Source organism: Callithrix jacchus, chromosome 11 (genome assembly GCF_049354715.1).
Source record: "Callithrix jacchus isolate 240 chromosome 11, calJac240_pri, whole genome shotgun sequence".
NCBI lineage: Eukaryota > Metazoa > Chordata > Mammalia > Primates > Cebidae > Callithrix > Callithrix jacchus.
In genome coordinates, this window is record NC_133512.1 from 112,281,645 (window position 1) to 112,308,625 (window position 26,981).

Consider the following 26,981-nt stretch of genomic DNA (forward strand, 5'->3'; position numbering starts at 1 on the left):
CATGGTTTTCAGGGGTCAGCTGTATACTAGGCAGTACTGTTTAGCCAAAACTTAGCTGGAGTCAGTATCATTTTAAGGTAAGAGATTTTACAGGGATTTTTTTTTTCTTCCCCAAGTAAAACTGAAATCGTTTTCTTAAGTATCTGCTTTTTTTTTAACTCGTTCTTTTTTAACTTACTCTCCTATTCAAGACAGTAATACATTCTGGAAATGAAATGCTTTGTCTTTAAGTTAAAATGTGGAAGTAGGGCCCAGAATAAACTTCTACCAAGGACTTTGTCTGAATTTTGTTTCCCTCCCCTATAATGTCACCAAAGAAAGTTACTGGACATGCTCCTTCTTGTTTTTTTGTTCTTTTTTTTTGAGATGGAGTTTTGCTCTTGTTGTTCAGGCTGGAGTTCAATGGGTGCCATCTTGGCTCACAGCAACCTCCCTCTCCCAGGTTCAAGTGATTCTCCTGCCTCAGCCTCCCAGGTAGCTGGGATTACAGGCATGTGCCACCATGCCCAGGCAATTTTGTATTTTTAGTAGAGACGGGGTTTCTTCATGTTGGTCAGGCTGGTCTTGAACTCCTGACCTCAGACGATCCACCCACCTGGGCCTCCCAAAGTGCTGGGATTATAAGTGTGAGCCACAGTGCCTGTCCTGGACATGCTCCTTCTCTAGCCAGCTTCTGCCTTTTAGGAAGGTAAATTTTCCTTCTTTTTTTTTTCTTAGTGAGTTTACTCTAAGACTGCAGTTTAAAAGGCAATATAATGAAAAATAGAGTAAGAAAAGAGGAAAAGAGAACCAAAACTGTAAGTGCCAACTGTGCCAAAAAGCACAATTACTTGTGTGGGAATCAGGAAGAAAATTCGTTTTAGCAGGATGACCAAAGATAAGTTGTGTTCGGAATATATTTTTGTGTAATTATATCATTTTGATCAGAATCAAAATAGAGTCATGAAAGTTAAGAAAAGTCTGACAAACAGAGCTGGGAAAGGCTATGAAAGGATAGTCCTGACACTTGTATGCTTGAAAATGGAAAAGACTCCATAACAGCCATAACCTTACACGAAAAGTACTTCCACAAGGACATCTGCTCAGCAACAGCCTGGCTAACCTCAGACTGGCTTCACTCTTGTTATTGATCTTTGTGGCTAAGGATAATCATTTAAAAGACAAATACGTAATCTTCCTCCTTTTTCTTTTAAAAACCTTTGTCTTCCTTTACCTCCCTGACTACACGCTTAGTTTATTATGGCATGCATGTTGCAATGTTCTATTCTCAAATAAACATCTTTTCCTCTTGGGAACCTCTGTCATTTAGGTTGACAATTGAGAGGGTCTTAAATGAGAATATGAAGTGACTAGAGCAGTCAGTTGCTTATGATATCATAGAACTCAGTGGTCCTGTGACCTTAGAGGTCTTGTAATTTGACTGAGGGAGCCATAGTAGGGACTGGGAAGCCCAGGAGAGGCTAGTAGCTATCTTGGCCTTCTTCATACTGTCTGGGTCTAGGATGACCTCGTACAGGGCCAAACTGCTCAAACTGTTTCCAAGCTCAAATCTTGAGATCTGTCTCAGCCGGTCAGCTAACTAACACTCAGCTCAAGGGTCATTCACTTGGTGGTGCCTTTTCTAATTTGTCATTGGTAGAATTAATTGTCTGTATTTGGAGACTAGAGAGAAGTCATCATTGCCCTTAGTATTTGGAAATGAATTAGAAAGAATGCCCCCTGCCTGCTCAACAGATAATGGATAGGATAAATCATCTCAAAAGAGAACGAATGGTTCCCAGACTCAGTGTGAAATCTCATGGCAAAAAAAAAAAAAAAAAAAAAAAAACACATAAAATTGTCTTTTTTCCTCCAAAAAACTGCCCTAACTCAGCAATGGTGAAATTCCCTTTCCAGCTGAGGGCATGTTGGCTAGAGGTGGTAACTTTGCAGCTACTAAAACAGTCTCATTTTGATATTTGAGATTTGCATCGGGTATTTGGTCTACATGGCTGGTCTCAAGTGCTGTTCTTGCTCTGTCTGTGGACTTCAGGAAGAGAGCAGTGGCTCCCACCTGCCCCCTCGCAAGGGGCTCTCTTCCAGGAGTACTTTTAGGAATAATCTCTTGTGAGAGAGTTAAGCACGTGGGTTCAGAAGCTAACTGCCTAGGGTGAGGTATTCTGCCAGTTAGCCATATGACTATCAGCAAGTTTTTACATTCTCTATGATTCAATTTATTTACCTGTCAAGGGGGGGACAATACAGTAGTACCCATCTTGCAGGGTAGTGAGGATTGGGTAAATAACATTGTAAGTTCTAAGTACTTACATGTTACAACGGGGAGCAGGTTGGAGCCTCTATTCTCCTCATGGCATAGGGCAGTGGTTTTCAAAGTGTGGGCTGTGAGACCCTAACTGAGAAATCCTAGTGAACTTGACGACTAATTTTCATAATTTGAAAACTCAGAGCACCTGTGTTACTTATGTTGGCAGGTGTGATGGTTAATACTGTCAACTTGATTGGATTGAAGGATACAAACTAGTGATCCTGGGTGTATCTGTGAGGGTGTTGCCAAAAGAGATTAGCATTTGAGGAAGTGAGCTGGGAAAGGCAGACCCACACTTAATCTGAGTGGGCACAATCTAATCAGCTGCCAGCACGGTGAGAATATAAGCAGGTGGAAAAATGTGAAAAGAGAGACTGGCCTAGCCTCCCAGCCTATATCTTTCTCCTGCACTGGATGCTTTCTGCCCTCAAGCATCAGACTCCAAGTTCTTCAGTTTTGGAACTTAGACTGGCTCTCCTTGCTCCTCAGCTTGCACATGGCCTGTTGTGGGACCTTGTGATCATGTGAGTTAATACTTCATAAACTTCCCTTTATAGATATATAAACTATTCCATTAGTCTGTCCCTCTGCAAGATAGCATTTTATTCTAATAAAAACAGGTTAGAATGAAAGAGTGCTAGGTAAGGTTGAAAACTAGTTAAACTAATCTTGTGTTCTGTAGGATTGTGGTACTTTTGCATAATTTTTAGTATATTTGGTAAGAGAAGATTGAATGAAGTTTCCTTATCCAGGTAGAAATGACCTGTTGGGCCAGCTAAAATCTATTTTAATGCGACATTTTTTTGAAATCCTAATTCAAGATAGTAAAAGTCATCACCACCAAGAGCATGTCATGGCAAAACTCTGCTATTAAATCTGCATTAGAGGCCAGGTACAGTGGCTCATGCCTGTAATCCCAGCATTTTGAGAGGGCAAGGCAGACAGATCACTTGAGGTCAGCTTGGCCAACATGGTGAAACCCCATCTCTACTAAAAATATAAAACTCACCGGGGTGTGGTGGCGCACACCTGTAGCCCAAACTACTCAGGAGGCTGAGGCAGGAGAATTGCTTGAGCCTCGGAGGCAGAGGTTGCGGTGAGCTGAGATCTTGCCACTGCACTCCAGCCTGGCGACCGAGCAAGGCTCTGTCTCCAAACAACAGTAACATCAACAACAACAAACTGCGATGCAGTGATGTAAGAAACCAATGTTATTATGGAGCTGAGATGCAGAGTGAGTTGATACATGAATGATAAATGTAGTAATATAAAAGGTCACGAAACGAAACTCTCAGAACTCTAGAAACTTTACAGAAATTGACAGCAGCACATTTAACAAAGTTTATAAACTGAGTTGCTCATGAAATCATCTTATCACTTACCAAGCTCTGTTATGTGAAGAGGTACTGCGTACACTTCTAGGAGTACAAAAAACTTTAAGGCAGATATTTTTCTTTTTTGATTACCCCAGGCTGAAGTATTCTCTCTTCCCTCTAAATGCCGACAACTATATACTACATAGTTCTTTGACATTTATGTGCTAGAGCTTTGTGCTACTTTATCTCTTAAATTCTTGAATTGTTTTTCTCATCTTTACCATTCATCATTTATTTCCTTGTTAGAATACTAGAATTGTTCCACAGAGTGAAGCTAGGTGGCAATCGGTTTGAAGACCAGATAACTTTAAATTCACCTTACTTTTGGGAGGCAGCTCTCTGAAGACCCAATCAAAGCTAGAAGTAGTTTACCAAGCCCTAATCCTTGGCAGTTAGCAGATTCTGACTTTTCTTTCTCTAGTTCCATTGTATTGCCCAAGATCTAGCTCAGCCTCTCAGCTGCCAATTGTAGATCAGCATATGCTCTGAAGCAGAAGCAGCCCCAGCATGAACAAGAAGGAAAAAGTAACATAGTACAGGTGGCACATAGCTAGGATACTATTAAATACAAAAATATCAGTAATTATATTAAATATGAAAGGACTAAATATTCCAGTTGAAGTTTAAAGATCAGCAGATTGGATTACAACCCAAACCCAAATCATGTGATTGTTAAAGACACACATCTAAGACCAAAGAATATATAGAGGTTGAAATTTAAGGGATGGAAAAAATAATGTGATGCAAGTCCTACTCAAAAGAAAGCCACTGTAGTAATTTTTAAAAATAGAAAAAATCAGGCAAAAGTTTTTGCAGAAATAGTCACTTCATAATGATCTTTAGCTAAAGATCTAGAACCATTATATCTCCCTAGTGAATTGAATATTTCCCCTAAAAGATAATCTTAAAATGTGGAAAGCAAATTAACAGAATTACAGGGAGAAATCCATAGTCATAGTGGGAGATTTTTCATTTTCCTTTCTCAGTAACAGATAAAGGAAAAAATCAGTAGGATATAGACTATTAGAACAACATGATTAATAGAGTCGACAAAAATAGACACTGCACTCAAATCAAGACCTTGTTAGTCATCTCCTAATGCCAATGGAAGAATACAAACTTAGGATGAGATCTTTATTCTCATCCATTCTTCCACTTGGAGCACACGTGCAAGCAAAGGCAGGGAAAAACCTTTAATACAGGCCTGTTTTGACATCACAGAGGACACTAGTATGTTTTCAAGCTCATATTCTGAATATACACGTTGTAAAATTAATTTCCATTCATCCCTAATCTTATCAGTTTGGTATTGGTAGTAGATTGTATTCTTTCCATTGCTTAATTTTGCAAATTAATTTTGAAAACAATTATATTATTGTCTATACTTATCACCCTTCTTAAGACACAGAAATAAAAATAGTAATTTTTAATAGTATCTTAGTTGTGTCAATCATCTTTTTCTTTTTTTTTTTTTTTTTTTGTGGTACTCTGTCACCCAGGCTGCTGTGCAGTGGCACAATCTCGGTTCACTGCAACTTCTGCCTCCTGGGTTCAAGCGATTCTTCTGCCTCATCCTCCGAGTAGCTGGGACTACAGGTACGTGCCACCATGCCCAGCTAATTTTTGTATTTTTTTAGTAGAGATGGGGTGTCACCATATTGACCAGGCTGGTCTCGAACTCCTGACCTCATGATCCACCTGCCTGGGCCTCCCAAAGTGCTGGGATTACAGGCATGAGCCACTGTGCCCATCCAATTGTGTCAATCTTATGGGCAGTGTTGAGGGAACTGTTGAGGAGCTTCAAACTCAGTTTAAAACCTTTATGAGAACTGCTAATTTCAGACCAATTAGTGCTACATAAATATTCAACATTAACATGAAAAAATAACTTTGGATTCACATGTAATCACCAGTCCCTTGCAAGTACTAAGTATTGTACAAACGAATGGTATATATTAAATGGTGTTTCTACTATAAAAGACACTGCCTTTGGGAAAGCAGTACTTCCCATCTTAGCAGCCAGAGGGCTGGTATGTGACAACACTGGCAATGAGGAGGAGGATGGAGGGACATTTGATATTATCTATTTTTTTGAGACAGAGCCTTGCTTTGTCACTTAGGCTGGAGTGCAGTGGTGTGATCAGGGCTCACTGCACCCTTGACCTCCAGGGCTCAAGGGATTCTTCTGCCTCAGCCTCCTGAGTATCTGGGACTACAGACATATGCCACCATGCCTGGCTTTTTAATGTTTTTGTACAGAAGAAGGTCTTGCTATGTTGCCCTGGCTGGTCTTGAATTCCTAGGCTCAAGCAATCCTCCTACCTCCCAAAGTGCTGGCATTGCAGGCGTGAGCCACTGTGCCCAGACAATAGTTTCTTTTATGAAGGACTTGAAAAATCCCTCTTTAACCTTTCCCATACATGTTTGGTTAGTTGTTGACATAAGACCAATTTTCTTTTTTTGAGAGGAGTCTCATTCTGTTTGTTGCCCAGCCTGGAATGCAGTGGCATGATCTTGGCTCACTGCAATTTCTGCCTCCCAGGTTCAAGTGATTCTTCTGCCTCAGCTTCCTGAGTAGCTGGGATTATAGGTGTGTACCACCACGCCCAGTTAATTTTTGTATTTTTAGTAGAGACAGGGTTTCACCATGTTGGTCAGGCTGGTCTCAAACTCCTGACTTTATGATCCATCCATCTTAGCCTCCCAAAGTTCTGGGATTACAGGTGTGAGCCACCGCACTGGGCCTAAGGCCAATTTTCTACATTTTGTTAAACAATTGCTTGTAATAAGCATTTTAAAAATATGAAAATGCTTTTCTTCTTTAAAGAGTGAAACCAAGACTCAACCTGAAATACAAGTTTTACTGTGCCATAATCTTTATTACAATACACATACCTCTCACTATCAGTACTGTAATAAGTGAGGCAAAGACATTTTGAAAGAACTCCATTTATTGTGGATGCATTTTCACAATATACTTTTATTGCAGCGATCAATTATCAGTGAAAAATATCAAGTGTTTATAAAATTTTTAGGAATGGCAGATTCACAGAACATGCTAGTCAGCTTGCAGTTTTACCTCTTAAAGATAACAGAGAATTATAGTCAAACCAGTAAACAAGGAATTTACTTTTCAAAAGATTAAATCCAAACTGAACAAAATTCTACCCTAAAACTTACTCCATCCAAATATTGGAATAAAAGTCAGGAATGATACATTCTCTTCTGAACTTAAGATTTTCTAGAAAAATATATAATAGTGATCAGGAGAAGCTCTTGTTCAAAAATACAACAAAGCAATGTGACCTCACCATAGGCCTTAATTGAAACTTTGTCCATTTCACTCCAACGATGGGAGTCAGTGCTACCGGGGCACTTCTGTTTGTAAATTCTAATTTAGCTTCTCGTAGACTTGTGCCTACTCTGTCATGAGTGTTTGACTTGTGCATTCTTCGTGGATTTCCTTCCTTTGGCCCAGGTTTGCTAAAGCTAGGAGATTCAACTGTTCTTTACAGACTTATGAGGAAAATAGACTTTGGAATGCAGGGGTCACTTCTCATGCCAGCCCTGCCCTAGTTAGCACTTCTGGAGGAATATTGTAGATAAGAAAATAGTTATTGGAGAGGCTCCCGCAGTGTGTTAGGAATTGAGACACACAATTTTGGTTAAGTCCACTGAGGTATGAGTTTATATAACTCCACTGGATGTATCCAGCAATACCAGAACATTTTGCCAGGACACTGGAGGACTCGTTTATTATCTACTGTGAAGAATGAAGACTTAGAGGCTGTAATAAGATCTGGATTGTGTGTATAAAAATCATGAGTTAAAAAAGACTTGGAGAGGGCCGGGTGTGGTGGCTCACGCCTGTAATCCCAGCACTTTGGGAGGCCGAGGCGGGTGGATCACGAGGTCAACAGATCAAGACCATCCTGGTCAGCATGGTGAAACCCCGTCTCTACTAAAAATATAAAAAATTAGCTGGGCATGGTGGCACGTGCCTGTAATCCCAGCTACTCAGGAGGCTGAGGCAGGAGAATTGCCTGAACCCAGGAGGCAGAGGTTGCAGTGAGCCGAGATCGCGCCATTGCACTCCAGCCTGGGTAACAAGAGCGAAACTCTGTCTCAAAAAAAAAAAAAAAAAAAGACTTAGAGAAAAAAGTAAAACTAGTAGAAGTTACATATAACTTTGAAATTTCACCACTTTGTCAACTTATGACAAGTGCCGATGACAAATAAAGGTAGAAAAGTTTAATTTAAAAAGTTTCAGAGTATATAAAGATGAAAGTACTGTCATGACCCCAAACACTGGGTTTTGCTCACTTTACTTCTCTGCTTCCAGACATTTAGCCAAAGTTATTTGTCCTTGTTTAGACTTACACATGGAATTGCAATCTGTACAATATTGTCACTAACTTTCTTGTTAGTGACATTTAGAGACAAGATCTTATGACATATTGTGAACTTCTTTGTTTGGAATAAGCAGGCTTTGAGCTTGATTGAGATGACAGCATTAATAAAATTCACACTGGACTTCAAGATTGCATTTAATTATAAACTAAATACTATGTCTTTTGGAAAATTTCAACTCCTTGTGACACTTCCAATCTCTTTTTTCCCCCAATACTTTCTTCTTATAGGTCATCAGGCATTGAAAACGTATTGATACCTATCTGCCATGTTTCTATTGGCAAATATGAAATATTAATATATTGTGATTTTTAAGTTTTCAAAAGCTGTGATATTGGCTAGTTACAATGACATGCTACTAAATATAATAGTCTAGCACATAAAAAAGCATTCTACCATTAGTGTGTTTGTATATGTGTATGCACATACATACATAATTGGGTTATCTAAAATGTGGTTCAGGCTACTATCACTACTAAAGAAATCCACATAACAACCAACCTAAAAAATCAGTACCACTGTCAGCTAACATAATAATGTAATTTAGATATGAATCAGCATGAAAAAAAGTAATACCTTAACAGTACATTTCCTTTTTTTTTTTAAAGACAACCATTATTGCAGTATATCAAATCTGAAATGGGTTACTTTCAAAAAGTGTTCAATTGCCTACTAAGATTAATTTCTTCCATGCTTTATCATAAAGTGCAGAAACAACATGACTTCTGTATTTATAAAAACAAAAACTACGGTTCATTTTTCTAGATACTGCACACATTCCGCAGGCAATTTTAAACTTGGATCTTGTTGACTTCAGATGTGGTTGGTGTATCACTCTTCAGACACAGAGTTACGATGATCAGTAGAAAAGTCTCTATTTCACAGCATGGGTTTCTTTAGAAACAGGCTCCTGTGCAAAGGCAGTACTTTTACCATGAACATCTCTAGACTGTGATTATTAAATATAGTGATAATATACATGGATTTATTGGGATATTGAAAAATAAAATGAACCCAATTTAGTAAATCAACATAAATACAAAACAGAGCAAATTAGCTCTCTACAACTGAGCTCGTCCCGCGTCTTGAGCTTGGGTTCTTTCTTGAACTGTTTCAAACCTGCCGAGAGAAAAGAACTTGAAATTGACAGCCTACAGTGTTTCAGGCAGATGGTTTTTGTAGTCAAAAGAAAAAGGAATAATAGTATGGCAGGAATAAATATTTATGAAAGAGAGGATTATTGTTGGCATTCTATTAAAATATGATGTTTTATTTTTTATTGTTTTATTTTTCTAAGATGAAATCTTGCTCTGTCACTCAGGCTGGAGTGCAGTTGTGTGATCTCAGCTCACTGCAAACTCTGCCTCCTGGGTTCAAGTGATTCTCCCACTTCAGCATCCTGAGTGGCTGGGGCTTACAGGCATGAGCCACCACGCCCGGCCAAGTTTTGTATTTTTGGTAGAGACGGGGTTTCTCTATATGTTGGCCAGGCTGGTCTCAAACTCCTAACCTCCAGTGATCTGCCTGCCTTGGCCTCCCAAAGCGCTGGGATTACAGGTGTGAGCCACTGCACCCAGCCGGATCTCCTTTCATTTTATCCTTCCTTCTGCTGATTTTTTTCACTTCCCTCTTCCTATCTTTCTCCTTTATGTTCTTTTCTCCTATCTTAACCTTTGGCCTTGCTCATAGCATTCAGAATCAAAAAAGTTGCTTTTTTTTTTTTCATTTTTTAAACTCCACTGTAAGAGCCAAAAATCTACAGTGTGTATTCCAGGACAGGTACACGTGACTGAATAGCTCAGTTAGGGCCACATCAATGTATGATGGTGAAGGAGGATATGTTTATCTTCAGTTTTCTCCCATTTTTAATCTAGCAATCTATTTTCTCCCTCCTAATCTTATACCCCTACCCCTGAAACTTATCTGACCTAGAGTACCATTCTTATATCATTCTCTCCCCCTCAGCTAGTTGCTAAAATTATTTGCTAAGCTATTAAGAAATAGTAAAGTATTGTTAATTCAGATTTTCAAGTGTGTTCATTGTCTTCCTTCCTTCCTTCCCTCTCCTCCTTTCTCTCTCTCCTCTCTCTCTCTCTCTATCGTCTGGCTCTGTCACCCAGGCTGGAGTGCAGTGGCATGATCTCAGCTCACCGCAACCTCCACCTCCCAGGTTTAAGTGATTCTCCTGCCTCAGCCTCCCTAGTAGTCCCAGCTAATTTTTGTATTTTTAGTAGAGACAGGGTTTCACCATATTAGCCAGGCTGGTCTCAAACTCCTGACCTTGTGATTCACCTGCCTCAGCTTCGCAAAGTGCTGGGATTATAGGCGTGAGCCACCACACCCGGCCATTGTATTCATTTCTAAGGAACAACTGAGTAACAAGAAGTGAGTTTGACATTTTGGAGCAAAAGAGCTACCTAATCTGCTACCCCATAAACTCAGTTCTGTGTCTGGTGGTTATATTATTACTACTGTAGAAATAGTGGCATGTGAAAACTTGCACTGTCACCCTCCTACCTTGTACTGCCCTGGTGCTACACAACTCCAGGAAGTACCATTCATGTATGTATTTGAGTGGTGTTCACTGAGCCTGACCGTTCCACAGCATCTGTGCCCCACTTTCCAGAGCTCTGGCTAGAAGGAATGTTATCCAGAGACACTCCATTGGTGATGATGGTGTATGGTCAGCTGACATCCCCCTTTCAGATGGGAACTATATAAACACTGGGACTGCCATTCTGAGAGGTTGGATACCTCTCCGAGGTCTGAGAGGACACCTTGTGCTGTCAACGTTCTTCCCACTGTGATGTATGGAGAATGCCTTCCTGGGAACCATTCCATGGGTCTGGGCAATTTATATCACATGGCTGACAAGCCTGCAATGCGCTAATAGCATAGGCTACAGTGGTCATAAAGGCTTAGGTCAACAAGCTCATTCTTCGTTTAAAAAATAACAGAGGCCGGGCACAGTGGCTCACACCTATAATCCCAGCACTTTGGGAGGCTGAGGTGGGCGGATCACGAGGTCAAGAGATCGAGACCATCCCGGCCAACACGGTGAAACCCCGTCTCTACTAAAAAATACAAAAAAATTAGCTGGGCATGGTGGCGCGTGCCTGTAGTCCCAGCTGCTCGGGAGGCTGAGACAGGAGAACTGCTTGAACCTGGGAGGCGGAGGTTGCAGTGAGCCGAGGTCGTGCCACTGCACTCCAGCCTGGTGCCTGGTGACGGAGTGAGACTCTGTCTCAAAAAAAATAAAATAAAATAACAAAGAAAGTTCTTTTCTCCGCTGCCACCGGGAGAAAATTATACAAGGAATTGAATGACTATACATTTTCTCCTGAATATGTATCCTAAAAGAAAGATATGACCATGTTCCTACCACTGTGCTGTATTGAGAATGTCTTACTGAGACCCTTCCATGGGTTTGGGCTGCTTATGTGATGTGTATGACTGACAGACTTGCAATGCACTTTTCCTTTCACTGTGTTCTGTACTGGTCTTTTAGAGGCTGATGGCCAAGTATAGACTTTAGACGTGTGCAGGCAAAGTATAATGGTTAAGAATTCAGGCTCGCATCAGACTGCTGGAGTATCAGCGCAGGTTATGCTACTTATTCGCTATGTGACTTTGGGAAAGTTTCTTCATCTCTCAGCGCCTCGTTTTTCTCAGTTGCAAAATAAGAATGATCCGCTACTTACCTCACATGACTGGAGGATCAAATGAGGTAATGGAGGGTAAGAAGGTGGAAGAGTGTCTGGCATATAGCGGGGTGCTCACTTAGTGCTAGTAGTTTGTAATGTGATCATTACCAGCAGGCAGTTTTCATATGTTTAGCAATGACTTAGAAAGTGGAACTTATTTAAAAGTCACCTTAAGGAGAGGCTGGGCTAGTGGATTTTAATGGAATAAAAGCATAATATGTAGCTAACGGTGAAGGTGGGGTACTATGTTTAGGCAGCTGCGCCAGAACTAAGAGCGTGTAGAAAGTAGGAAAGGGAAGGTAGTTCTCTCACTGTAGTGAATTGCAGTGATTCTCTAGTTGTCTTTGATGTGTTCTGTAGTCCTGAGTTTGCTTAGGAAGTGCTTCTTTTTAAATTAACCCGTAAGCAGCCTGTCGTAACCTTGCTTATTGTTGGTCTTCAGTTTCTCTCTTTTTAATTTTTCTTTGTTGAAGGAGAAGACTAGACTATTACTTGGACGGGGAAAGGCTACAGTTGGGAGTTGAATGAGCTCATTGTACCACAAAGGGTCACGTTTGTAGTCTGAGCATCATTTGGATGTTCTTCAGAGCCTTCTTTCTGAAGAATGACCAATCCTTTAAGACTAAAAGTGAAAGAGGAACACTATCATTCTTAGTCATTTGTTTTCATAGGGTGGTAAATGGTTGCCTTACTTTTGAATATTATTTTAATTTTGAATATTTTTTGCCTTATTTTGAGTATTTTAATTTTTTGCCATACCAACCCTGAGTCTTAGGCTGCTGGCAGTGGCAATATAATCTAAAAGGACTCCAGAAAGCAGCTTTGAAAACACTCAGGGAGACAGATGTTTTCCCCAAGGATCTTTAAATGACTGTGGCACCAAGCTAGGACCTTGTAAGGAAACATAGACCATGGCATCCCATGCAGCTTTCTGCTGCTGACATTCCTACCACTGTGCTGTGTTGAGACTGTCTTACTGAGAACCATTCACGGGTTTGGGCGGTTTATGTTGTAGGACTGACAAACTTGCAATGCATTTTCCTTTCACTGTGTTATGTCCTGGTCTTTTAGATGCTGATGGGTATGCAGGCAAAGATCTGGAGGTCATTGATATTTCTTATCTGACTCCAGGACATTATACAGCAGGGTACATCAGGAAAACAAACCTCTGAAATACTAGTCCTCCCAATAGATTACCTTAGTGGGGGAAGTGACCTTGTCCACAGATTGCTTTTCCCAGAGGTTCCGCTTGCCGGATACATCTCCTGGTCTCAAGTCCTAATAAAGAGAAAGCAGAAAAACATTGATAGGTGGCCATTTATATTTTCTAGCCAGCTCTAAATAAATGGCCACATCTATTCTTTATTTGAATCAATCTGTTGTTTAATACACTTTACTCCGGGGACCTGAAATGCATAGAATTGAAAGGACCATCAGCTGTTGTTTGATATTTTTTTTTTGAGATGCAATCTTACTCTGTCGCCCAGGTTGGAATGGTGCAATCTTGGCTCACTGCAACCTTTGTCTCCTGGGTTCAAGCAATTCTCCTGCCTCAGCCTCCTGAATAGCAGGAATTACAGGTGTTTGCGACCACACCCAGCTATTTTTTTTTTTTTTTTGTATTTTTAGTAGAGACAGGATTAGCTGTTGTTTGATTTTATATAGACCATGACGTGTCTTATGATATGAGAATGGGCTGGAACTAGCCTCTGGGTCCTTGCCCCTTACCAAGGACTTACTGTTTATTGATCAGTAAAAGTGAAACAGGAGCATGTTAAAAATAATATAGCCACTTTTTAACTTTCTGCACTCTCAAAATCAGTAGAGCACAGGTTATTTAAAAATAATTAATTTGAGGTTTGATAAGCACTTCCTGCCTGACAGGTGAACCCTTTCAGTTCTCACCTCTTTTCCCCCAGCCCTTACTACTTTAGTGAACACCAGCCAATAGCCAACCCCACATGGTACTTCTCTGCCTAGGGACTTTCTCTGGTTATAGATGCCAGTTTTGCCTGCCCAGGAGGCAGGTTGGAAAGTTCAGAGAGTTTATATTTATTTATTTGTTTGTTTGTTTATTTATTTTTTGCTCTTGTCGCCCAGGCTGGAGTGCAATGACACAATCTCAGCTCACTGCAACCTCTGCCTCCTGGGTTTAGGCGATTCTCCTACCTCAGCCTCCCAAGCAGCTGGGATTACAGGCACCCACCACCACACCTGGCTGATTTTTGTATTTTTAGTAGAGATAGGTTTTCGCCATGTTGGCCAGGCTGGTCTTGAACTCCTGACCTTGTGATCCACCCGCCTCAGCCTCCTAAAGTGTTGGGATTATAGGTGTGAGCCACTCTGCCCGGTCCAGAGAGTTATTATAACGTCCCCAGGAGCAGTCCTCAATAGCTGACTGGCAAATGTTGGTGCAAAATTATTTCTCAGGCTCACGCTTGCCGCAGCTCGGGTAACTCTGAAGTATGTGTTCTTTGGTGGCTTCCAGGATTTCCGCCGTGGGATTAAGGTTTAACAGTCTATGTGGGGACTTGCTTAATAACACTTTGCGGGCTGCCTCCTTCTCCCAAACCCAGTCCCTATAGTGTTTTCTTCACCTCCATGTAAACGACTTGCTCTGGAATCACTGTCTTGGGATCAGCAGCTGGGCAGCCCAAACAAAGTCAGTTTTCTAGCAGCACTTTCCTCACCCTAGAATCATTTTGTGTCTCCTGAGGGGCAAGTGGGTAATTCAGAAGTGGATCAGTAGAACCTAGCAAATATAAACATTCATCACAAATTGAACCCATACGAGAAGTTGACAGCTGATGACATGTGTAAGAACATGTGGAAATCTTAGGACGGAAACACTAAAATACCATCAATAACAGTTATATAGCTTGGAGTCCTTATATACTACCTCATAATTAATTTCATTTGGGTAAGGATCCAAATTTCTGTTTCAGTTTACTTTTCTTCCAGCATTTGCTTATATTAGTACTTGGCAAAAGGTAGTTTGTAGAAAATAAATGTGCTTTACTGAAATAGTAATGCTTATCTTGGCAAACCCTTTTCTCAGGAGGAAGGCAAAGCTAACAGCCATTGCATTTACCCGTGGATACTGATCGAAATGGACATACTTCTGATAGATCGTATTGAGACTGTGACACTGAAAATGCACAGTTAAATGATACCATGTGAAGCATTTCAGATTTGTCTAAACCTTACTGAGTTTCTGGATTTCCTCTGTGGCATGAATTCCTGATATTCTATTAGAGAGTTACACCTGTTTAACTTGGAGCCATTAAGCAACAAATCAGATTATTTCTGTAGAATTCCACGACATTTGCCAGCATAGGTAGATGCTGCCAAACTGTCTGGAAGACTGTTGTAAAAGTTTGGACACTATGATTAGGAGCACACTGATGGACGCTCTGGAAGGCAGCTTTAGTGCTTTATTCATTTGATTCATATGAGACAAATATTTTTTCCCTCACATCCATGTTTGTCTACCGAAGCAAATGGACTGCACTTCCCATAAATCCTGCTGATGAATCTTTCAAGATCAGAGTTAAAGAGTTTAGAGTCCTTTTAAGAAAATATTAACATCCGAGTTATAAGTTGGCATTTTAAATCAAAGGGGAAATATAAATGGAATTACCTGACCAGACTACATTTTAGAGAAAGACCCACTCCGGAAGAAGAGGGAGAAATGAAGGCAGGAGAAGCAGGTTTCCAATCAACCAGAGACCAAAGAGTGAGGAACAGAAGTTCAGCTGAGAAAGACATTGTTGGTTTTTTTTTTTTTAAACAAAAAGAAAGACAAATTAGCTTTTTAATTGCTGTGTAACTTGTAGTTTAGACACCAAGAATAGACAAACCAGCTAAAACAGATATACTTAGAATTGAATGCAGTTACAAAGTTACACTGAAATACTATAAATTCTACCCACAAATAGCAAGGGACATCCCAGTAGCAATCTGGTGTATTTACAACATTGATTTCATAGAACTTTCTTCCATCTGGTTCTCATTCAGGAAGCCATACTAGTCTACAAAATCTAATGGGAAGAAAGACCTCACTAAAATCTATACTAACTGCCATGTTGTTCTTTCCTTTTCTTCTCTATCCTCTAGAGGGTGCTCTAGCAAGTCACACACTAGTAGAAAAAGCAGGCAATGATTCTGTAATTTCTCTGCAATATCTTTTTTTTTTTTAGGAAGCTGTCAATAACCCCAGAACAAGGTGTATGTTCTTGCTTACTTGCTGTGGAAACCTGGATACAGTTATACCTATCATAATAATAACTGAATTTTATCTTTTAAACCTCATTAGGATGTCATACAGATGATGGTAAACTCTTAAGTTGACAGGTTAAAGTGCCGATAAAAGAATAGGGGGCAAGTTCTGGACCAAATTTATGAGTATAATCTGCTACACAAATGAAAGATTGCAAATATCATAAACATGCAAAAATTAGCATTTCCTTGCAATATTTCACACTTATTGAAGAGGGAAGCATAGATCTTTCTCTCCTTATTATCTTAGAGTTCCTCAGTGGGTCCATGGACCGTCTTGTTTTTTATATGTATGTTTTTGGGGAGAGGATCCTTAGATTTCATTAGGTTTTCAAAGGGGTTCAAATTCAAAAAAGGTTAATAATCATTGGTCTGGAACCACAAAACTTATATATACTGCAGTGGCTTTGTTTTTGAAAATAATTTCTACTCCTTCTGATACCAGAGATGGTGGGAAAACTTGAGGCACTAAAGAGAACATAACTTTTGGGTATGGCCTCTTGTCTCGACAGTGTCCTTTTACAAACCCCCTTTCTTTTTTTTGAGACGGAGTTTCGCTCTTGTTTACCCAGGCTGGAGTGCAACGGCGCGATCTCGGCTCACCACAACCTCTGCCTCCTGGGTTCAGGCAATTCTCCTGCCTCACCCTCCTGAGTAGCTGGGATTACCACCATGCCCACTAATTTTTTGTATTTTTAGTAGAGACGGGGTTTCACCATGTTGACCAGGATGGCCTCGATCTGTTGACCTCGTGATCCACCCGCCTCGGCCTCCCAAAGTGCTGGGATTACAGGCATGAGCCACCGCACCCGGCCAGCAAACCTCCTTTCTTGTACCTATTGAGAGGGCAGGAATAGTTGCTTTTTTCAATGCATAAAGATTTTCTGATTGTCAGTTGGCTTGACGTTAGTTTATACTTCCTGTGAGTCCGTATGCAAAGAATCTCAGGGTATATATTAATTAAATGGTTCAAGGAGTTGTGCCCAAGAAGGATTTGCGAACCTTTTCATTTCTTCTTTTCTCTTTTTAAATTGGAAACTGACAAAATTTAGTGACTTTGGAGATTATATATGGAGCCAAAGAATGCAATTAAATGGCATGTAGCCAATGGATACAATTCAATGCACAGAGGTCTAGGATTGGAAAGTTTTTCTTCTTCCTCTAGAATGTAGGATTATGACGGTGGACTCTTACCTTTTTTTTTTTTATAACAGCTATAAAAGCAAACTTAACAGGGAAAGCTCAGCAATATACAGTGAGGAGCTTCATACGTTTTCTTATTATAATGACAAATCCAAGGTAACTGTCATATACATTCAATGAAAGGTGAAAAGAAATGTACTTTTTAGCAAGATAGCTGCACTTCGTAAATTAAGAGAATTTTAGATTCTCAAAAACTTATCATTCATAACCAGTTTTTCTAGTGTTTCCAGTTTTATGACTTTCCTCAGGAGGTGCTGACAACACAATTAGACCAATTATTTCAACAACTACCCAAGAACTGCATTTTTGTGCCATGGTATAAAAATTAGGTATATTGGAACACACAGGTTCACAATAGACAACATACATATTCTTTTGGGAATTTAGGGGTGGGTGCTCTTGATAAAGTAGTAGCCAAAATAATTTGACCTTTCGTTGTCAAATTGCTATCCAGGATTTATAGAATAGAAGCTAAACAAATAGACGAGTAAAGGGTCTAACTTTGAACTGCCTCAGTATTCTGGCTGATTCATCTCAGTTAGGGTGTAGAGGTGATTATTTGGTTTCATTTTACCCCCTGAGTAACTGCAATGCAGCTTCTTAGAACTGCTGTAAATTTGAACACTTCTTTGATATTCGTTAGGGAAAGCAAAGAACAGGGCCCTGTGATTCCTAGGTAAACAGACCAACTGATTGTTTTCTTCCTCTGCTAGGAGCTGAGAGATCAAAGAAACTCAGTAAAACCTAAAGGTACTTACAGAAGGTTTGGGAGCAGGTGACTTGTTTCCATCTGGGGTTTTAGTTAGCCATTCATTGATGCGGCTGGAAACCCCTACCTTCAAGCCAGCAGTTTCCTACAAAGGGGAATCATCCAAAATATTAAAGAACAAAGTTAACTACCTGGGAAGGAATTTTCAAGGCAAATTCAAAATATCATCTTAACACCTGATATTTACAGAATATATTGTCCGGTTTTCTTTCCCTTGTAACTCACCCTACCCCAACCCCAAGGGTGGACATTTCAGCTCAGGCGTGTTAGAGAACAATGGCCGGGGCTTCCACATAGGGCAACCTCACCAACACGTTCTCTCTGAGCCTGCGTTTGTGGTCATTGCAAAACAAAGTACACATTGCACCTTCTACACTGCTTTTATTATTTACTAGTGTGATTCCTAAATTGAAATCGACATGCCAAAAAAATGTGTCCCTCCACACTTAAAAGACAAAAATCAGATGCTCACCTTATTTGGGGTGCCTGCTGCCGTGGGGGATGAAAACACATTCCCTTTCTCCCACATGCTCTTGATGTTGCGTACCCCTTCAGCAGGAACAGGAAGATCCGAGGCTGCCGGCTTTGTAGGTTTTGCACTTTTCGTTCCCTGAAATGTGTGAGTTATTTTTAGGACTGGTGCAAGAAGTTTGTTCTCACATAATTGTAGTGAGCTTGTCTTCCCCAACACTGTCATCTTAAAAATTCGTTGTGTAAACACCTTCACTGAAAATGAGAGTGATAATTTCTGCTATAAAACTATATCCTGATGACAGATGTCCCTCAAAATGAACCCTCACAGCTAGATCAGAGGATCTTCCAAGAATGGAATATGGTTTCTGTTCGGACATCATTTATTGTGAAATTGATATTTTACTTTGTTTCTTCGATTTTTTTTCTTTTTTTTTTTTCTGAGACAGAGTCTTGCTCTGTCACCTGGGCTGGAGTGCAGTGACACAATTAAGGCTCACTGTAGTCATGACCTCCAGGCCTCAAGTGATCTTCCCACTTCAGCCTCCTGAGTAGCTGGAACCATAGGCTTCTCTCCATTTTGTAGAGAAAAAAATGAAAAAAAATAGTCAGGCATAGTCCCTGTGTTGCTCAGGCTGGTTTTGAACTCCTGGGCTCAACGTATCATCCTGTCTTGGCCTCCCAAAATGCTGTGACTACAGGCATGAGTCACCACACCTGGCCTCAACAATACTTCTTCAATGCCTACTGTATGCAGGCCACTTTGCTGGGCTCTAGGAGGCTGAGGGAGGAGAATCGTTTGATTCTTCCCGGGAGGCGGAGGTTGCAATGAGCCAAGATCACGCCATTGCACTCCAGCTTGGGCAAGAGTGAAACTCTGTCTCAAAAAAAAAAAAAAAACAAACTCTTGTCTCCAAAAGAAAAAAAAAAAAGACAGTTTTGTGAGCTGCAGGTGGCTTATATTTTAATAGAAAGGGAAGACAGTAACTAGTTATACAAGTAGTTATTTCAGACTTTGCTAAATGCTGTGAAAAATAATGAAGTGCCATAAAGCATGGCACACAATTGGGGAATAATACTTAGTTGGGGGTACAAAGAAGGCTACTCTGAAGAAGTGACATTTAAACCCAGATCTGACAGAAGACTTGAAAGTGGGGAAGTAAACAGGAGGAGCAAACTCCATTCCCTGCAGAGGTAACAGCATGTGCAAAAGTCCTGAGGCAGGAAAGAGCTAAAAGATGGAAAGACTGAGATACCCCTGCATGGGAAATATATTGGAAAGGAGGAAAAAATGGATGTAATTAAGAAAGAAGTGTATTCAAGACACTCTCCCGGCATTAATGAAGGCCATACCCCAAATGGCTCGAGTTTCTCTTCCAGTCCTGCTTTCTGGCCTGCACCTATGGTTAAGAAGGCACAGCCTTCTTGGATGAGTGACACCATTAGTGGCCATGGCATAAAGAACAGTCTCACTGGACTATGCAAAGTTTAAAGCCACAGTCTTGGTGTCATTACACCTATTAGTGCTATGACCAACTCAGCCACAGAAAATAATGATCTGCAATCTGTTGTCTATTTGAGTGGACATTTAGTCTTGTAAATCACATCTTCAGTGTTAAGACTTGATTGTTCCTTTGAAAAATCATCAGATGCTTCTCCTCCTTCCTCTTAGCATCTGTAAACTACTATTTTTTTTTTTAAGACGGGGTCTCACCATGTTGGTCAGGCTGGTCTTCAACTCCCGACCTCAGGTGATCCGCCCACCTTGGCCTCCAAAGTGCTTGGATTACAGGCATGAGCCACCACACCCGGCCTGTAAACTATTATATGTGTATCTCCACTCTAGAGTGTAAAAGAGAAGAAAAAATCAAATCAAACTGATCCAGTTACTTCATAGAAGGTGCTCTGATGTACAAGAGGCTAAAACCATTGACTAAAATCTATACAAAGAAGAAAACAGCAGGATCACATCTTGATGATCCGTTTTGGTGCTTTGGTACTGGAAATACACATTTCCAAATAGAATAAAACCCCCAGATCAGTTGGGTGGGGGAAAAAAAGGTGAAGTAGATAGACACATAAAACTGTGGTCCTTCAAATATAAAAATCTGTTTGAAACTGATGATGATTAAACTTGGGTTGGCTATCATCTTTATATTACATTATACTACTACTTTTGATAATAAGAGGTTTATATAGGGGTCCAAGGTGGCTCCGGCCGGAGGTCGTGGCGCTTGCGAAGGCGAGGTCATGAGTTCAAGGCTAACCTGAGCAACTTTATAAGCTCACACTGATTGGCAAAAAAAAAAAAAAAAAAAAAGAGGTTTATATAAACAACAGAGGACTAAGATCATAAGAGACCTCTTCAAACCACATATAGGAACATATTTCATAAGGAATTAGGGATATTGAAGATATAAATGTGAATGTATAAAAATTTTAGTTAAATACCAATAAACCCATTCATTAAAAGAGTAACCTTTTCATTAAACAATATTCAGGCTGAAAGTAGAAAATAATTTATTTAAACTCTTCTAAAATTTATCTTTATTATTGTATTTCTTAGAACTTAGAATTTCAAAGTGTAATAAAGCATCATTAATATTCTAACACTACTGGGGGCTGGGTGCAGTGGCTCATGTCTGTCATCCCAGCACTCTGGGAGACCGAGGCAGGTGGATCACTTGAGGTCAGGAGTTTGAGTCCAGCCTGGTCAATGGGGTGAAACTCTGTATCTGCTAAATATACAAAAATTAGCTGAGTGTGGTGGTGGGCCCCTGTAATACCACCTACTCAGGAGGCTGAGGCAGGAGAATCGCTTAAACCTGGGAGGCGGAGTTTGCAGTGAGCCAACATTGCACACTCCACTCCAGCCTGGGTGACACAGCGAGGGTACATCTCAAAAAAAAAAAATTCTAGCACTACTGTGGCTATTGGACTTGATTATTGTCCTAAGTGTTTTTGTGGTCTTCTATGTAGTCAGAATCTATTTCTGTTCAGTGGGACCATAACGCTGAGGACAGTTCTCACCTCAATTGCACTGGTATACTGCTCCAGTCTGCTGTCAATCTTGGAGACTACTGCTGCTTGATGAGTTGATTTGACACCACTGCTAAAAAAATAAACACAGACATATAAAAATATGAGAGAGAATCTTCCCATACATATGCTAGCTGATTAGCTCAAATGAACCATCAACCGTATTTACCTTTTCTGCACAGACTTATTCAAAAATTCTGCTCGCTCTTCTATCTAGGAATTGCAAAAGAAAATAAACCCAATTAATATTTCCAGCTTATAAACAGTGTTTCTCAGCCCAGGCCAATATCATCCCTGAACCTGGTAAATAAACACACGGGTTACTGTGCATAGCTCTGCTAGAAGGCAAAACTACATATAAGGTAATTGATAGTGAGATTTGGGGAACGAAGGTAAGACTGATACAGGGTAGAGAAAATGTGTTAAAAAAAAATCACGTTTTCAAGGCAAAATAAAGACCAGACAGAAATGGAATTAAAATGCCTCTGAAACAATATAAATAAATAATTAAAATTTAAGACTAACATAATCAGATGGGTGCTGTGGCTCACGCCTATAATCCTAGCACTTTGAGAGGCCACAGCAGGCAAATTACTTGAGGTCAGGCAATCAAGACCAGCCTGGCCAACATGGTGAAACCCCGTCTCTACTAAAAAATACAAAAATTAGCTGGGCGTGGTGGCATGTGCTTGTAGGCCCAGCTACTTGGAAGGCTGAGATGGGAGGATTTATGGAACCCGAGAGGCAGAGATTGCAGTGAGCCAAGGTTGTGCCACTGCACTCCAGCCTGGGTGACAGAATGAGCATCTATCTCAAAACAAACAAACAAAAACAACAAAGCTTGCATAACTTTTTCAAAAATACATGCTGTTACCTTTTAGGATGTATTTACTGTAGACATACCATGCTATTTGAGTAACAGAATTTTCCCACGATGTTTTAACTACAGATTTGGTATGTAACAGGATTGAATAACTAGGAAATGTGAACTAGTCTCTTACTGCTCAACTTAATTTCCTAACTTGACAAGGGTCAATCATCAAGCCTATTGTTGAACTTAGTGTTGGAATGTAAAAGATGTGATGCAGGTATAGTGAGGATGGGGCACAGCTCATCAGCAATGGCTGAGGCTTCCCGTGAAGACCCTCTTAGACCAAGTGTAAAATTAGGACATAAGTCCAAAGAAACTGAGATGGACATAGAAAAAATGGGCAGTTCAGTGATCTTTAATGAGTTCTTTTGTTGTTGTTAAGTTAGGAACTTTTTGCTACAACCGAAGCTGCTAAATCAAACATTATATTTTACTGAAACTGTATCACTTAAATTTAGATGTTAGCAATAAGCAAATATTTGTTGAATCCATGCCATACCTGACTCCAGACTAGAAATATCCTCTGCCACCCATCACTTATCAATACCATGAGCAAATATCTTCTTTGCTTAAAAGCACATGCAGGCTGAAAAATTCCATTGTCTTCCCTGTTCAGGGCAGCTAAGAAATATACTAGATTATAGTTGCCTTAGGCTAGTATGTTTGAGTAGCCCCTTGTCTCAGTGAGTTCCAGTTAATATGAGAAATTACTACAGGCTGGGTGGCTTCAAACAAAAAACATTTCTTACATTTCTGGAGACTGGGAAGTCTAAGATTAGGTTGCCAGCATGGTTGGGTTCTGGTGAGAGCTCTCTTCATGGTTTGCAGATAGCATCTGCAAACTGCTATGCCACCATATAGTGGAGAGTAGAGGGAGCAAGTAAGGTTCTGTGTCTCTTCTTACAAGGGCACTAATCCCGTTAAGGGGAGCTCTACCCTCATGACCTAATTGTCTTCCAAAGGTCCCACCTCCTAAATTTCAAGTTAGAATTTCAACATATGAATTTTGAGGGGACACACACAATTCTCCAAGATGTAAGGAGTTCTTTCTGACCCAGACTGGTCCGGGATTCATGAGCAATTAATAAATATCACAGAGTTGTTTTTTTTTAAACATGCTTCATGCTTCCTCTCTAATATCAGCTGAATAACACTTTTATACTGTTAGTAAGAGCATTTCATTCTTTCCAATGATTTCCTACAAAGATAAAAGCAAACTCTTACTTAAAAAACTTTATACAAAAAAGTACTATAAGTAATGCTGAGCATATGGGATATAAAAAAATCTATAAAGTAACTCTTATTTTTCTGATTTTAATGATAAACTTAGAAGTATGTTTCTGTAGAAAAAGTTCCCAGGTGAGTAAGGTGAAATAGTTTAAAACTGTGCAATGCACTGGGACTTTTAATATTGTCCGTCCATCCGTCCGTCCATCCATCCATCCATCCATTCATCCTGTTTTTGTCCCTGCCAGCCTGTCAGACAATTAGCCAATAAATTATATACTGAGTACCTTCTATATAAAATTGAATTCTAATAAAAAGTGTTATTGATCAAATTGGGTCCCCCTAAATAACGCATATGTTAAGGCTCTAACCCCCAATGTTATTGTATTTGGAAAAGGGGCATCCAAGGAAGTAATTAAGGTTAAATGAGATAATAGGGGTGGAACCCTGATCCTACAGGATTAGTATCCCTATAAGAAGACACACTAGAGAGCTCACTCGCTCTCTTTCCACCATGTGAAGACACAGTAAGAAGGCAGCCATCTGCAAGCCATGAGGAAGGCTCTCACCATAAACTGAATCTGCTCACACCTTGATATTGGACTTCCAGCCTCCAGAACTGTGAGAAATACATTTCTATTGTTTAAGCCACCCAGTCTATGGTATTTTGTTATGGTATCCTGAGCAAACTAAGATAGACACGGTCTTATTCTTTCTTTTTTGAGACAAAGTTTCGCTTTTGTTGCCCAGGCTAGAGTGGTGCAGTGGTCCCATCTTGGCTCACCGCAACCTCTGCTTCCCAGGTTCAAGCAATTCTTCTGCCTCAGCCTCCCAAGTAGCTAGGATTACAGGCATGCACTACCATGCCTGGCTAATTTTGTATTTTTAGTAGAGGTGGGGTTTCTCCGTGTTGGTCAGGTTGGTCTCAAACTCCTAATCTGCCCACCTCGGCCTCCCAAAGTGCTGGGATTACAGGCGTGAGCTACCACACCCAGCTAACAAGGTCTTATTCTTTAAGGAACACAAAATTTAGTCGGCAAGACTAGTAAAGTATATAAAATAAAATATTTAAAAATTAACAGTAGATATAATATTAAAGAAAGAAAAGGAAAAAAATGCTGTATCTATAAGAGAAGTAACTATCTGGGGGAGCTGGAGAAGGCTTTTCAGTAGTTTTGATGTTGAGTTGAGATTAGTAGTTTTTGGCTGACATGGTTTCAGAAATGAATTTATGAAAGTGAGCCAAGACGTGCATGGCTCAGCCAGGAAAGGTATGTACATATGCAAAGCAAGCATATGTACAAAGATTTGGGGAGCCACAAGGCACGCAGCATGGTGAGACTGAAGAATGAAGAAAAACTCAGTGTGGTGGGAGGACAGAGGTACTGCAGAAGGGGATATCGGAGGAGAGAATTGTTCTTTGCTCCACCTGCAGTGTCTTTAAGACTCAGGGACTGTCTTTCTAACATAGGCCATGGCATTCATTCAAATTACCAAGGCCTCAGATTCCTACTCCTTTTGTATCTATCATAGCTAACATAGCTTGACTTCATCATCACGTTTTGTACATTTTGTCAGGACACACTGTCCGTTTACTGATGCTCCTACTGGAAAATATCCTAGCTTAGTGACTCTGTGTAATTTAACAATTTGTACTGAATTTGTATATTACATGTTCTGTTTAAGCAGTTTAATGAGGGAAATTGGTTCTTCTGAAGACCAAGAGGTGGCAGTATTGTCTCGATAAAACTCAAAATACAAGCATACTATTCATTTTAGAAAACTGGTGCTCTTGTTACACCACACCCTGCCCCCAACCAACATATAAAGGCAATAGAAATTTTTAAAATCTTTGAATTTAATTTACTTAAAATTTATTCTTTATTACATATCAAAATCATTCACTAATGATTTTGATATGTAATATGTAAATGATTAGAAACCAGGCACAGACTTTCCCAAACAAGGAATAGAAATCATGAAATATTTTTCAAAGATACACTAGTTGATAGTACTTTGTTGTCAAATAGCAAATATGGTTCCTCCCATCGGTATTCTACGATGCTAACGGTGACCACTTAAAAAAGTTGCAGGGCCAAGGGTATCAATAGCTATTCCAATTAAATTGTAGAATATGAACTTGATCTTGAAAATCAGAGTCATAGCAAGTTCTTCAAGGCACATACATGGAGAGAATCATAGACTGTCTGCTTCTGAATACGTGTCTCTCTTATATAGAAAATTTTTCCTAGACTTTTTTTTTTTTTATACATCTACTTTAGTCAATTGCAGACAAATATCTCTCCACCAGAGGGAGTAGACAAATGGCTCCTTGGGAGTTCTAAATGAAGTGGGAAGCCAGCATCTGGTTGAGGGAAAGACCAGAGAAATAAGTAAGTTGAGAAATTTGGTGGCAAGGAAATAATTAAAGAGGAGGGAGGGTGAGTTATAGTTTCTCCTGGAAAAAAAAAATGTAGAATTTGGAAGTATAGATGACTACTACTTTCTTCATGTTACCAAGATGGTTCAAGGAAGGCTTGGGTGGGATTTTAAAGAAGGTGGAAAGAGAGAGCATGGTTTTCTTTGATTACTGTTGAGCCAGGAACAGAAGACCTAGATTGGGAATGGGCTGAACTCTGAGTGCTGTAAAGAGACAGCCTGACCCCCAGGGGGGTTTGGCTTTCTAGAGCAGGGGGTCTGCAACCCATTTGCCCACATAGCCCCAAACCTGAAATGGTTTTTTCTCTTTTTTTTTTTTTTGAGATGGAGTCTCACTGTGTCACCCAGGCTGGAGTGCAGTGGTGTGACGCCTCCCGGGTTGAGGCAATTCTCCAGTCTCAGCCTCCTGAATAGCTGAGATTACAGGCACCCGCCACTTCACTTGCAAGTTTTGTATTTTTAGTAGAGACGAGGTTTCACCATATTGGCTAGGCTGGTTTTGAATTTCCGACCTCAGGTGAGCCACCTGACTCTGTCTCCCACAGTGCTGGGATTACAGATGTGAGCCACTGCACCCAGCCTTGAGAACAGTTTTCACATTGTTAAATGGTTGAAAAAAAAATCAAAAGAAGAATAACGCTTCATGACATTGGAAAATTACATAAAATTCAGATATCAGAGTGGATGCTTTATAACCTAGCTAAGTTGATGGAAAATGAAATGTTAAATAAAGCTTGCCTACTCCGCAGAGCCTTTCTCTCCTCCTTTGGCTCTGCTCTGAGACCAGCATTTGGTCACCTTTGTAATTCTTGAATTGTTTCTTTGAGGCAGTCATTAGTGCCATCAGGACAGCCACCTTGCTTTGTTCTTTCCCTCATAGGACATAGCA

At 40.1% G+C, this 26,981-nt stretch overlaps 1 protein-coding gene across 22 annotated transcripts in view; it reads right to left on the bottom strand.

Moving 5' to 3' along the window:
• Positions 1-6,614: 6,614 nt before the first annotated feature.
• The window catches only part of CALD1 (caldesmon 1), a 238,228-nt gene continuing 217,861 nt past the window's right edge, over positions 6,615-26,981 (bottom strand). For 6 of the 22 annotated variants that reach the window (XR_013524233.1, XR_013524238.1, XR_013524232.1 and 3 more), the window contains 7 exons: positions 21,725-21,768; positions 21,547-21,628; positions 18,518-18,655; positions 18,035-18,130; positions 15,436-15,550; positions 12,993-13,073; positions 6,615-9,210 (listed from right to left, as the gene is read on the bottom strand). Coding sequence is in view for 12 of the 22 variants with exons in the window: in XM_035254693.3 (XP_035110584.1) it covers positions 9,205-9,210; positions 12,993-13,073; positions 18,035-18,130; positions 18,518-18,655; positions 21,547-21,628; positions 21,725-21,768 (447 nt within the window). In the remaining 10 variants the exon portion in view is untranslated. The remainder of the gene's footprint in view (positions 9,211-12,992; positions 13,074-15,435; positions 15,551-18,034; positions 18,131-18,517; positions 18,656-21,546; positions 21,629-21,724; positions 21,769-26,981) is intronic. The other 16 variants (XM_078343717.1, XM_035254696.3, XM_078343716.1 and 13 more) reach the window with 3 other exon arrangements.